Here is a 14,404-nt window from a genome sequence, read left to right on the forward strand (position 1 = left end):
TTTAAATTAATAATATTACATTAAAAGAAAAGAATGCAATGGGCCCAACACAGTGCAGTCCAACTGGCATTTGCCAGTAAATACCAGGATTGGCAGACTTGCCATCGGTGCCCTGTGCTTTTACAGATGAGAGCAGGTTCACATTGAGCACATCTGACATGTAAGAGAGTCTGGAGACAATGTGGAGAACGTTCTGCTGCCTGAAACATCCTCCAGCATGACCAGTTTGGCAGTGAGTCAGTGATGGTCTATGGAAACATGCTTGGGGGGCCTGCACAGACCTTCATGTGCTAACACGAGGTATCCTGACTACCATTAAAACCAAAGCAAAGCAATTTGAGTCAGGTGTGTTGGTGCAGGGATGCATGGAAAACCTGCAGGATTGTGGCTCTCGAGGACCGACCTTGGCCACCCCTGCTCTAAAGCAATTCAAAGTGCTTTACAGAAAAAAGTAAAACAAAATAAATAAATAAAAAATAAAAAGAGAGATAAAAAAGAGATAAAATACTGATGAAACCAATCAAAAGGCACAGGAAAACAGCTGAAATTTGAAGTTGGTTAGAGTTTGGGCACATTTAAGGTCATCAGGAAGCTGGTTACATCTGTGTGCTGCATAGTAGCTGAAAGCAGCTTCACCTTGTTTGGTTCTGACCCAGGGTACCACCAGCTGACTGCTTCCCTGCTGGGTTTAAATACTTAAAGAAGATCGGACATGTATTTTGGCCCCATACCACTGAGTGATTTATAGACTAGCAACAGCACTTTAAAATCGATTCTGTAGATAACTGGTAGCCAGTGTAAAGATTTACAAACAGGAGTGATGTGCGCTGTTCTCCTGGTTCTTGTTAAAACTGAAAGAGCTGAAATTGTCTTTTTAGGAAGACCAGACAAAAGACTGTTACATCAGTCCAGCCTGCTGGAGATGAAGCAATGAATAAGTTTCTCTAAATCCTGTCTGGACATGAGACCTCTGAGTCTTGCTATTTGTTTAAGATGATAAAAAGCTGATTTGGTTATGGTCTTGATGTGACTAGTGAAGTTCAGGTCTGAGTCAATTATGACACCAAGATTACTAACTTGAGTTTTTTTCATTATACCTCTGGACTGAAGCAGGTCAGTAACATCCGTCTCTTCCTTCTTGTTGCCAAAAACAATAACTTCACTTTTGTCTTTGTTTAACTGAAGGAAATTTGACTGCATCCAGCAGTTTACTTGCTCTAAGCACTGACAGAGTGAGTCTAAGGAACTCACTGTGTCTCAGTGTGTAAGTAGTTCCTGCATGATGAAAGTATTGATCTCGTCCTCAGACCCATTGTCAGACCATATGGTGCTGCAGTGGGATCTGGGTTCCTCCTGATGCGTGACAATGCCTGGCCTCATGTGGCTGGCATTTGTAAGTAGTTCCTGCATGATGAAGGTATTGATGCTATGGATTGGCCTGCCTGTTCACCAGACCTGAATCTAATCGAGCATCACTGGGACATCATGTCTCGTTCCATCCGCTGATACCACGTCGCACCACAGACTATCTAGGGGTTGACTGATGCCCTGATCCAGGTCTGGTAGGAAATCCCTCAAGAGAACATCTGTGGTGTCACAGGAGCATGCCCAGACGTTGTAGGGAGTGCATGTAGGCACGTGGAGGCGGCACACATTACTGAACCTTGTTTTAAATTGTCTTGATAAATTTCCACAAAAGTGGGGTCAGCCTGTGATCTGATCTTTCCACTTTTATTGAGTATTATTCTGAATCCACACCTCCATGGGTTAATGATTTTGATTTCCATTAACAATTCTTGTTTTTTTTATTCTCAACACATTCTACTATGTAATGAATAATCATTTTCAATCGGAATATTTCATTCATCAAGATCTAAGATGTGTTGTTTTAAGTGTTCCCTTTCTTGCTTTGAGCAGTGTACTTCAGTCACACATCAGCGTCATGCCAGTGATCAGTTTGATTTAAAGCTGAATCTTTTATGCTTTCTTCCAACTTGACTCTTGTAAAATTTAGGCATCTTTGATCTTCACATGATGCATTTCTGTTATTTCCATGCCAGTTACAGACATCAGGTATCTCATCTTGAGAGATAAGATTTCATCTTGAGAGATTTCATCATTTTTTTGAGTTGCTAGTTCTTGCATCATTAACTAGTTCACCTACCTAAAAAATATTTAAACCAAATAACAACTGAAACAACTAAAAATGAATCATATCATTTTCCATGGAGTCATTTATTTATCGCTGACATTTTTTCACAAGAAAATATCTCCACATACACTACTGTCAAGCGGGTTAAACTTGGATTAATAATTAAATGAATCCCACTAGAAAGAAATAAAATTATGTGTTGGACAAAAACAGCTCTTTAAATAAATGGGAAACACTTTTTTATTCCCAGCTAAGTATAACATCTGAAATGATGACTGAAAATAAGCATATTGTGATTTATCCATGTTGTTACCCAAAATACTTTCTTTCCAGTCAAAAAGATAATTAGATGGAATTTGTATTTTAGCTCAGTCGTAATGGAGAGATCATTTCTCTGAGCAACAATCATGAATGCATTAGTCTGCTGTTACCAATCAGCAATAGACTTGTGTAAGAAGGAGCTATACTCCACTCTGGCTCTGATTACATCTTATGTAAGACGCTGACATGAGGGCCCATCCAAAATGGCATAATCAGTTCTTCATAGCTTTCTTTAAGAGTAGGGGTGAATCAGCTGCAGGACTTCTTTACAATGTCCTCAGTGTGCCGGTGGTACCTCTGTGGTGATTGTGGAAACGTGGGGACAGAATCCACAGGGTGGGGATTGGACACTGCTGAACTAGATGCTAAGTATTTCCCAAATTGCCACAATGTTTGATGCTGTTTCTCTCCAATTATGGGATAAACCAAAGTACACAGTAAGCGTCCAGGTTCTGCTTAATCCGGATGATGGAAATGCAGGTTTAAGGCCAAAGATCTCATTCTTTAAAGAGCATTAAAGGGTACATATTCATCAATAACAACTGTTCCTGCTTTTACAGGGTCCATCTGGTCCTGACGGCCCAGTGGGAGACCAAGGCTCTGCAGGGTTTAAGGTGAGCACATAGTCAATGAGTCTTAACTAGTTCACCATGTGGTTAATTGGCTGATAATGTTTTACAGCTGCTTAGAGATATTTTTGGGCTTAAGCTATCTAAAGCCCACATTAACAATGTTTCATGGAAAACAAATATAAACAGCTCAAACATCTGTTGACAAAAAATTAAATAAAAAACACACAAATGGTGACTATTTTAACATCTAAAGAATATTTAGAGGACATTCTGGTCAGCCACAACTGTGAGAGCAAAAACTTAAATCAAAGAGTTTTAAAGTATTAATGGTGATGTTAGTTCTTGGCAGTCAGACACATTTTAACCGGAGGGGGATTTTAGAAAGCGTATTTCATTGCACTGCTGTTATTTTCTTTCTTTGCAGGGCCCTGATGGTCCAACAGGAAAAGTCGGCTTCCCTGGAGAGATGGTAAAGAAAATTCTTTACTTTCTTCTCCTCACAGACACACATTAGATTAATAGCACAAATTCCAGTCCCGGTTAAATTTGTTCACTTGTCAAAGTTATCAAGGTCTCAGGGGTATAATTAAGGTAAAATAGGCTTCAAAATTGATGCTATATATGTTTTGATGGAGTAAATCAAGTCATTATTGCACTATGTGATATTTAATCAGCAATCTTTAGGTGAGAAAGGAAATGAAGCAAGAAAATTGATTTAAAATGTAAAGCCTTGTTTTCATTTGACTGAAATGGCAATGTATTGATTAGATTAAAAGTTAATGTCTCTCAGAAATTCTAAAGAAAGTATCGAGATGTGGAAAGTTGCTTTGATTTAAAGAATAAAAGTTTAATGATATGCCATTTTACGGACAATGATAATGATGACTTCAGCTCTGTAATTAGCTGTTCTTGCTTATTATGACATAGAAATCTTACCTTTTTTATGTAAAACTAGAATACTTAAGTAAGAACTTGGACTCATGTGAGATGTGTCGACTTCACTTGCCTGTTGTTCCACTTAGAGGAAGACACAAACAAACTCTTAACTTTCTCCTCAGATCTTATAACTGATTTTTCCATTTGTATGATTTTACTGCAGGGAAAGCTTGGTGAGCCAGGTGAAGGTGGGCCGAAGGGATTTCCGGTAAGTGGTCTGTGCTAGCAGGGTTTTCCTTTTACATCGGTGATAAATTTTTGGGAGCAAGGAAATGCAAAAACGATGAGCTTATGAGGTGCACCGTTTCTCTTATGGATGTCATTGCATTTCCTCATGCGTATGAATACCAGTGCTGTGTGTTTCACAGACGACTGCGTTATTTTCAGGGTATTCAGGGACCCTCGGGACCTCCCGGAGCCAAAGGAATTGCTGGAGAACCTGTGAGTTTATGTTTAATGCATATGAATGTTAAGCATCATACCCCCCATTCTGAGAATCAACCTCAGTATCAGTTACAACATTTTCTTCTTTTCATTCTGTGTAGGATAATAGTGTAAAATTGTTGACTGTAATGACTGTGCTCCCCTTTTCACTTGCTTGCACATGAATCCTCTTTTTGGCATCTTTTATTCAGTTCTTCCTAGAAACCCATATCCTGTTTGAAAAAGCTCAGAACGACCTAATCCTCTTTCTCTGCTTCTGTCCAAGACTTCAATACATAAGCGGCAAAGTAATTTGATTTACACCATCTCCTTCCTGTAGAGGCAGCTTTATTGTAGTTTGAATGCATCTCTATAACAGCAGATCAGTTTTCATCACTTTCAGAAGCTTTGGCCCATTATTTGGTTGGTTCTAAGCCATCCAGATTAACTTATCACCACAAATCCACACTTTTCTGCCGAGTACTTATCTCCCATCACGTTTTTCTCCTTTTACTGTCACTTTCAGAGGTGTCTGTCCAAGGCTAGAAAATGCTCTTAACCTTTTTATTGATGGCCCTGCTTTGTTGCTGCAGGGACCAGCAGGGCCACCAGGAAGGATTGGACCACTGGGGGAGATGGGGCTGACGGTGAGTTGATCACACAATCAGTGTAAACTCCCACTGTGGTTTACGTTAGTGCAGAATAATAACGGCTGTCACTGTTTCTGACAGGGGCCACCAGGGAAAGCTGGGGAGAGAGGACCGCCCGGTGAACCAGGGGAAAAGGTAGCCATAATGATTTATTAAGATTACTATTCATGGAATTACAACTCCATTACAACCTTTGCTGTAATCAGCGGCTGTGGCCATGGGGCCTGCACGACCTACCCTTATGAAATAATAAAGCTTTTACATATTAATCCTGAGATCTGGATGCAATTACTTTTTCACAAGTTTTTAAATTATATTCTCCACCATCATCATCGCTCAGACCTTTCAGTTTGAGCCCAAATGAAAATCTGTGCTCAATTAAAAAATGTATTTGATCTCTTGGCAAAAGAGTTTTCTGTCCACTAAATGTCCATTCACACTTCTCACCATTGTAGGAAGCATTGTTTAAACCAATGGTTGTGTAAATCAAAGCTTGCATGACAAAAAAATTTACTTTTAAATCTTCTATCCTTCACAGGGTGCCGCTGGTCCACCTGGCAGTTTCGGGGAGCAGGGTCTGATCGGTCAGAGAGTGAGTGTCTCATCTTTCTGTAAAGTCTTCATGTTGAACATCATGTGCAAAAATTAACATAAAATCCCTAAATGAAGAAAAAAAAAAAGCCTACACCGAACATGGTTTTGAACAAGGTGTGAATCTTCAGCCAGTTTCTTAAAGCGGGGCACTGTGAAGTACTTTAGTAGTGAGTGTCTTACCTGCAGCAGAGAGCAGTTGGAGTGCTCTTAGTTTGAGGAATCAGGGAGGATTTGTGATGGATGAGCAAAGCTAGCATCTGCTGAGAAGACAAACACCTACAAGGACAGTACAAACCTAAATTTAGTGGGACTTTGAGTGAACATCAGAACATCCCCTCGTTAAACCAAGTTGAAATCGGCTTTCACACAAAAGCAACAGGTTGAAAACAAGCTCTTGAACAATGTTTTGTGTAATAGTTTTCAGAAACCTGCATTAACCCTTGGTGCTTTATCATTTCTTTGCATGCACATGGTGGCAATAACAGCTAAAGATCAGAACAGCTGAAGATCAGATATAACTGCTAGTGTTTGGCTGGCATTAAATCTGCTGTTCTCCCTGTGAATACAATAATATCTTCATGACTTTCTGTCAGGGTGAGGCCGGCATCGGTGGAGAGGCTGGACCAAGTGGACACGATGGAGCCAAGGCAAGTACGAAAATAACCAACCCACACTGGTTTTACCACTGAATTTGTGAACCTAGTGAACTCCACTGTTTCCTGTAGAATCTTAATAACACTTCAGCAAAGTATTGTCTCTGAGACATATGGCTGTGGTGCTTTTGGAGCTGCATTGTGTTGATGCTTTGTGGGGTATTTTAGAGCTCTACTGTCTGGCAAGCACTGTGACAGGGAGAAAAAGCCTGCATATTTAGCAGAGCCAAACTGCTGGAAGTACTGTACGGCTGACAGACTGAGAAACAGCCGCTGGCTCGGGGAAGGTGGTAAAATGTGAGCAACAGAGAGTGAACGTCTGAGTCTGTTCAGCTTCATGCCGAACAGGACGTTTTCTGTTATTGAGGAGTGTAAACTGGTGTTAGTCTCTTGGCCTCGGGACTGGAAATCCTGCAACTGATTTACAGCTTTTGCCCTCAATGTTTAATTAAATTCAGGGCTTTTTCATGACTGACTGTTGAATTAATTTGGGATACATAAATTTGAGATGCAACAAATAATCCTGAGATTCAGATGTTATAAACAAAGTCACAACATATTATTAAGCGGTAGCTTAATGTTTCAAACCGTCATTCGTGGTCAAATTTGCCCCATTCATGAACCTAAAGGCTATAATCAGTTCATGCTGCTTCAACAGATTTAGCTTTTGATTGCTTTTTCCTTATTGTTTAAATGTTTTGAAAATACTAAGTGATGCCATTTTGTCTTGAATCCTTTTTTGGAGAAGAGGTTTGCTTCACACAAGCTGTGTGGTGTGTTTGCTGCACCTGCAGAATGTCATGGTAACAGACTGAAGTATTCACACCAGCTATGTGATACACCCGTCTGCATCCCATCTAGAGTTCCAGATTCATACATACAGTCAGTCAACATAATGATTTTATCCCAGCAATAATACATTTTTCACTTTAGTTTGACAAGATGTCAAACATTAATATTATTACCTTCTGCATAAATGGAGTCAAGTCAGCTGGACTGGGTTTAGTTTCTTGAAGATGTTTGTTATTCATCCAAAAGAGCTTCTTCAGTTCTGATGGAGACAGTGGGAGATTTCTTACTGATGTTTTTAGAATCTATGACCTTTCATGAGACACACTTGATGTTACTATTTTCCATTTTCACTTAAGGCTGAAATATGTGAATAGGTGTTGTTAATCTTCTTGGGATGTAACTAAAAGGATACTATTGTAGGTGGAGGAGAGGTGATGTCCTAGTTTCTCTACTTTGATATAGATGGCGTCTTTAGAGTACAGTAAAACCACCACAATGAAAGAGACAACAGAGTTTTTTCACACATTCTCACTTTATTTAATCTTTGGTCAAAGAAAGAAGAGAAAGAAAGAAGAAAAGCAAAACAAAGAAATAGAATCCCAGACTCAAATCTGGTCACCCTGGAGCTGGATCATTAGGATGAACCAGTTCTGTCTGGTGGTGTGGCTGGGTTTGAAAAACATGGGTATTTGGTGTTTGTTAAAAATCCCTGTCGAGTTTCTCAGATGTTCCAGAGACATAAGGCATGACAACGCCTTCCCTTTCTTTTTTCTTGTCATCCTTTCTCCCTATGTCTGTAGTGCTCTTGGTTTTTGTTGCAGTTTTTACAAAGGCCCTGTCTGGGTAGCCACAATCATTAATAGCTGCCTCCAGACTTTTCTTTTCTTATAATTACCTGTTGTAATGATTATTTTCTCTTTTTGTGACTGGATGTGACTTATCTCAAGTTAAAACTATTGATCAAACAAAATTCTCTGTTTATGGCTATTATCAAAGGTACCACTATTTGAAAATGTTTAGCTGCAACAGAGATGCATCAGAAATGTTGATGGGGTGGGGTGGGGGGGTTGAATACACACATACAACTGTGATGCAGCAGTTTACCAACTTGAACACAACTAAGAGTTGTAATTTGGAACGAAGTAAGGCTGGATCACAATGGGATCATACCAACTTAATGAGGCTATTAAAAGCTTTCTTTATATATATATATATATATATATATATATATATATATATATATATATATATATATATATATATATATATATATATATATATATATATATATATATATATATATATATATATATATATATATGCTTCTTTGTGGGATTGAAACAGATGTTTTGTTTATATTTTAGCCAGATGTGATGGGAAAGAGTGAAGAAATCAATACTTACTGTTACAAAAGGTTTTCATGGTGTGAATTGGACCTCCACAGTGAGCCTCCAAACAGTTTCAGGAAACCATCAGTGAATGGAGTTCAGCAAATATTTCATTAGCTGTGGAAAGAAAAACTTATCTGCTTCTGATGTGATTGAAAAGCTCAGATACAGGAATTCAGGACTTATAAAGGACTTATAAATACCTTTGCACTGACCATTTATGAATTTAGGCTAGTATGCATAAGTCAAACAGCAATATTTGCCTTTTTTTTTTCCAAACTTTACCTGACAGGAAACTCTTTGTCTCTGTCAGACTGTATTATTCTTAAATGATATTTTAATGTGTGCTGTTGTTTAATGTGTTAGCTTCATATCCCTGATTACCCAAGTTGTTTCTCAGGGTGCAGTTCTTGGTTCAATCTTTCGCTTTATTTACACACAATCTTGCTCATTAATTGTTCACCGTATTTGCCAGGAGTTTACACAAACACACCATTTCTTGTAATTACCGCTAGGTTGCGTGGCATGTTGGCTTTCTTCAAGGAAAGCTTGTATACTTTACAGACTTGAACAGCCTGACAATTTCTTTCAGTAAAATTGCATCACAGCTGAAATCTTCACGCTTTGGCCTACTTTCTCATGACATGAGATGCTTTGGGAGCTTAAACACCTTGAACAACATGTCAGGTCACATTCTTATGTTTCATCTTTGAAATATCTCCAATTCTCAGCTCACTGCGTCTAAGTAATAAATAAGTCATGCTTTTATGTCATTCGGGCCTCAACTACTGTAACTCTTTGTTTACACGCCTGAGCCGTCATCTTGGAAACTTCAGCTATAACTCAAGAGTGCTGCAAAGAGACTTTAATGCAGACAGTTTTTAAGCTTGCGTCTACTCTCTGTCTGGGTTTATTTATTTATTTATTTATATTTATATATATATATATATATAAATATATATATATATTTGGAGGGCTGTGAACAATGGATGCAATTCAAGGTTTTATTTGTGACCTGCAGAATGAAATTACTCATAAATAATGACTCGTAAATAACCCCATTTATGAGGAAGACCTTTGTGCTCATTAGATGAGGCTTTGTTAGCCATTCCATTCAAGGATTTGAATGGCCAGGATTTTGCTGCAGTGAGACATTTCTTTATTTCATGAGGTGGAATATTGTAAGGGGTGGGCAGAAAGCTAAAAGCATAAGCCAAAGACAACTCTCATAAGTTGATTATATCTTTCATTCATGTGTAATTTTTGTTTTCTTGATGGCATTCAGACTAAATCTATAAATTTGTTGCATAATCCTGTCTTGTATGATGTTTAAAGTCAAAGTGACAGAATTCTGGCTAAGCCTTCTTGTCATTATTCTCTAGATAGCGCAGTTTAACTCAGAAGACTCACCTTTTTCATTAAATTTGTACTACTCCTCCCAGGGCGAAAAGGGGGATGCTGGCCCAGAGGGCGCCGAAGGAGACAGAGGTGAATTTGGCCTGAAAGGAAAGGAAGGACCACCTGGTCCTGTTGGACTTGTGGGGGTGAGGGTGAGTGTCTGAGCAGCCGCCTCCAAATTTCTTTCACTTCCAACAAAGACGGCTCTTTTTGTCCACTTAAAACCTCCCTTTGATTTTCTTTTACCAGGGTCAGGAGGGTAAACCTGGCAAAATTGGAGAGAGGGGCAAGCCAGGAGAAAAGGTTTGTCAGTTCATCTGCTTAGAGCTAAGCACACCTTTCACTTTCCCGTGTCCGTCAATTTACTTCCTTCTGTGGGGAGTTGAATATTTTTCTAAAGCAGTTATAAACAAACTGGCAGGAGGTCAGTAACCTCCACGAGAGCAGCGTCTAAAATGCTTGTTAAATGGCATCTGGCTGTTAACTTGCATCTGGCCGGGCATGTTTGTACATAACTATTCATTAGTGGCCTTTCTCTAGGGGCGTAAAGGTCCGCAAGGCCATGTGGGTGAAAGTGGGCTAATTGGTGAGTGTGGAGAGCCAGGATTTGTTGGACAAAAGGGAGCAAGAGGAACCATTGGGACAGTGGTATGTTCTCAACACAGGGAGATGTAACCCACTTAAATCAGTTAGTGTATGGGGGTCATTATTTTTACCTTCACGTTTATTTCCACAGGGTGCTCCAGGGAGGATGGGCCAACAAGGTGATCAAGGACTAGCAGGTTACCAGGTAAAAGCTTGGTATCTTTGAAATCAACATTTTGAGGCTTTATTCAAAAGCTCCCACCATCTCTACAGGTGTTTTCCATATATGCAACAGGTGATTTGAAAGCAAAAACTTCATATTTTTTTTCCGATTATAGCAGTTAACCTAATGAGACATTAGCCTTGAGTTGCTTTCTGGACCACACTGACACCTCTTTGGTAGTTATATGTTAGAACTTCTTGCAATTTATTTATTTATTTTTTTTCCTTTAATCTACTTTTTGAGTGCTGATAAAATCAGTGACTTTGCTTTCTCATGATGCTTAAATATGTAAACCAGGTTTAAATATGGCTTCTGTCTTTATCAAAGGCTTCATATAAAACTATGGTTTTGCTAAAGGTTAGCAACTACATGGAAGAAAGTTATTATTTAAATAACTTGGAAGGGCCAAACAAACAGGAAAAAACAGCTGAAGTGCAATAAGACGCGATACGATACAATACAATATGATACGATACAATATGATACGATACGATGCAATGCAATACGATACGATACAATATATGATACAATAAGATAGTACTTTATTAATCCCATAGATTAGGAAATTCAGGTGTTAAAGTAGAAATAATATTAAAATAGAATAGAAAAAAATTACAATAAAAATTGACAGTAAAGCATTTACAATACAAAAGTGTATTTGATCATGAAATATGTCAGATGGGGGTCCTTGTTTTGAAATGGAAGATATTTTTTACCTGCACGTATGTTTGACTATAATAGACTTAGTTCGACATTTCATGTGAGAAATTGAGAATATTTAAGAGAACACATGCAGTCTTAACTTCACTTATTCATTTAAAAGTTGTTTTCTCTGTAGGAGAGGAAGGTGAAGAGATGATCAATGATACTGCTCTGTTCTCAGTTTACTGACACATCTGAGTCAAGTTCTGCAGTGACATTCAGTCATGGTCATTTTCTTGTTACAGGGTCACATGGGACCACCGGGCCCATTTGGACCTCCTGGACCAAAAGGTGAAAAGGTAGAAAGAACACTATATATTCTTTTTTTGTATTCTCTAACAGCTGTCTGCAATTTGATTGTCCAATGAGCTCTGGGGGCCTGTCATGTACCACAATGACTGGTCAGCTTTCTTTCTTTTTTTTTTTTTTTTTTGATGCAGTCCGACTTGATTTGTGTCACTAATTAGCGCTGCCTTTGTCTGCTGCAGTGTCCTTGCAATTTTCCCAAAGTTATCCCTAATTTGATCAATGATATGAACTCAGACACACCCAATTAACTCAGCACCATAAAATGTATATAATTAGCCAAGCACCTGGACTTCCTGTGCTCATAAATTTGTAGATATTAGCCACATAATTTGTGTTTATTTGACAGGAGCCCCGTGCAATGAAACACGCTGGACGAGAGTTTAGTCATACACTAATTAGCTTTTTTGTTTTTTTGTCCCTTGGCAGAAGCCATCTGGATATGGATAGTTGTTGTTTTTTCATTGCCAGTATTCCCAATGTAATTGGCTTCATTTGTGCACTAATTAAATCAATATCATACTATCAAGCAGGTCATTGCAAAATCTATTGTTGTCAGTTGAGTGTTGGGAAATTGTGGCACTGAAACTGTTACATGGCTACAAATACAAATCAGTTATGTATAAATCACTAGTGGTTCAGAGGATTTTCTGTCATCCATGCAGCTGTCACTTTCTTTTGGCCACTGTCCATCTCTAATTATCCTTTTTTCTTTTAAATACTATCTTGGGCTCTTTCTTTATTCATTTCTTTTGACACGTGTTGAACGTGATTTTTAAATTATGCATGCAGCCGTGACTATTGTTTAATGATTCTCATAAAAACCCTGGAGCAAACTCTGGCTCCATTTTTATGAAATGGGATTATTGTGGGTAATAACTTGCATAATGACTTACATTCATATAAAGAGAGGAGGCCAAGTGTTTAGACCAAACATGGCAAGCGTGATTTGGATGTAGGGCAAACAGTACTTTTCACTAGTTATTTCTGCATTGTTTCCTTAGGGAGAACAGGGAGATGACAGCAAGATGGAAGGTCTTCCAGGTCCTCAAGGTGACAGAGTGAGTTTCTTACATGTCCCACATTTTTGTGTATTATTATTATTATTATTAGTACTATTACTATTATTATTGTGGTGTTTCTGAACTGTTTGTCTCCATGTCATGTCTCCAGGGTCTTCCTGGAGACAGAGGAGAGAGAGGCGAGTCGGGTGACCCTGGACACATTGTAAGTTAGGATAAAAGTAACCTTCCCCATAGTTGATGTTCTAGTTTTCATGTTTGAGATAGTAAAGAAAAAAAGTTTAGATAAAACCAATGTTAAAATGTAGAAAATGCATTTTTCAGGGTCAAATAGGTGTAGATGGACCTAGAGGCGAAGCTGGTGCCCCAGGGCTTCCTGTAGGTATCCACTTTCTTTCTCCTAAAATGTAAAACTTAACCTTTTAAAGCTCAGTATGAATTTTTCCAGATTATCCATGATCTTTAAATCTTCAGGGACATCCTGGACCAAAGGGACTACCGGGGTTGAAAGGATCCAAAGGTGATCAAGTAAGGACTTTGATGAAAAAGATGGCTGATGCTGGGTTTTTTTAGGCAATATTGCATATATTTTCATTAACGGTCCTTAGTTAGAAACGTGGGACATGAAATCTTTATGTTTCAGGGTCTGAAAGGAAAATCAGGAGCAACTGGTGCATCTGGGACCAAAGGGCCACCAGTGAGTTGGATACATTTCTTCTCTACTTCATAGTCTGGTTACATTCTTATTTTAAACTGAAGGAAGCTTACGGTTAAAGATTTCTCTTTTTCTTCCCCAAGGGACCAGAAGGCCCTCATGGCCCACGTGGAGTCACGGGCAGGGAGGGTCTTGAGGGTCCAGCGGGAATGGATGGCCTCCTTGGTAAAGATGGAAGTAAAGGAGTCAAGGTAAAAAAGCTTGAGAGTGGTGCTTGTTTCAATCAGGGAAAAGAAAAAAATGCTTTGTTTATTGTTCAGCAACTGTCATCTTTGTTTAGGGAGAACAAGGAGAAGATGGAAAAGTGGGATTATCTGGAAGACCTGGGCATCAGGGTGAAAAAGGTGTGACTGGGCTTCCTGGAAGTCAAGGATCCTTTGGTCCAAAGGTGAGAAAGATGGGTTAACAGCTTATGTTTTTATTTGATTATGCTAAATTAGTCATTTTCTTCTCTCACAATAGAAACAAGTTCATTATTAACATAAGTAGCTGCTTTCAGGCGTTAAAGATGCTTATCTGTAGCTTTAGTCTATTACTTTTTAGTTCTCTAAAATTGGGCAAAAACTTTAGTCTTTCATTTTTTAACTCTATTATCATAGAAAAGAACAAAGAAAAATCTTTTCAGTGTCTTCAAAGACCAACCTCTGTATTTAGTTATTTAAATATATCTATGATTTAATGCCAGCAGCTCATAAAAAAAAAAGTTTAGACAGAGGCAGTTTATCATTGTGCTCAATCATCCTTCTTTTTCATTATGTTTTTTAATTATCTGGGAAGTGGAAATGCTAATAGATGCGTTTTAAAGAGGAATCTTTGTCCAGTCATGCTGAATGTCTTTTAGCTGCTTAACGGTCTGTGGTGGTTGTTTTCTGATTCTCCTCCTCATGATGCTCCATACATTTTCAACAGGAGACAGATCTGGACTGTAGGCAAAAAAAAGTTTGGTCTGGTAGTTTCCTACTGAAACAATCA

The 14,404-nt window shown here is 38.5% G+C and overlaps 1 protein-coding gene across 2 annotated transcripts in view; it reads left to right on the top strand.

The window, feature by feature from the left end:
- Positions 1-14,404, top strand: part of col27a1b (collagen, type XXVII, alpha 1b) — a 67,590-nt gene that overhangs the window by 42,280 nt on the left and 10,906 nt on the right. For both annotated transcript variants that reach the window (XR_006012141.1, XM_042000614.1), the window contains exons 29-48: positions 3,034-3,087; positions 3,470-3,514; positions 4,145-4,189; positions 4,369-4,422; positions 4,998-5,051; positions 5,136-5,189; positions 5,593-5,646; positions 6,242-6,295; positions 9,924-10,031; positions 10,129-10,182; positions 10,420-10,527; positions 10,616-10,669; positions 11,635-11,688; positions 12,700-12,756; positions 12,869-12,922; positions 13,042-13,095; positions 13,192-13,245; positions 13,361-13,414; positions 13,516-13,623; positions 13,713-13,820. Coding sequence is in view for 1 of the 2 variants with exons in the window: in XM_042000614.1 (XP_041856548.1) it covers positions 3,034-3,087; positions 3,470-3,514; positions 4,145-4,189; positions 4,369-4,422; positions 4,998-5,051; positions 5,136-5,189; positions 5,593-5,646; positions 6,242-6,295; positions 9,924-10,031; positions 10,129-10,182; positions 10,420-10,527; positions 10,616-10,669; positions 11,635-11,688; positions 12,700-12,756; positions 12,869-12,922; positions 13,042-13,095; positions 13,192-13,245; positions 13,361-13,414; positions 13,516-13,623; positions 13,713-13,820 (1,281 nt within the window). In the remaining variant the exon portion in view is untranslated. The remainder of the gene's footprint in view (positions 1-3,033; positions 3,088-3,469; positions 3,515-4,144; positions 4,190-4,368; positions 4,423-4,997; positions 5,052-5,135; positions 5,190-5,592; positions 5,647-6,241; positions 6,296-9,923; positions 10,032-10,128; positions 10,183-10,419; positions 10,528-10,615; positions 10,670-11,634; positions 11,689-12,699; positions 12,757-12,868; positions 12,923-13,041; positions 13,096-13,191; positions 13,246-13,360; positions 13,415-13,515; positions 13,624-13,712; positions 13,821-14,404) is intronic.

Source organism: Melanotaenia boesemani, chromosome 11, assembly GCF_017639745.1.
Source record: "Melanotaenia boesemani isolate fMelBoe1 chromosome 11, fMelBoe1.pri, whole genome shotgun sequence".
NCBI classification, from domain to species: Eukaryota; Metazoa; Chordata; class Actinopteri; order Atheriniformes; family Melanotaeniidae; genus Melanotaenia; species Melanotaenia boesemani.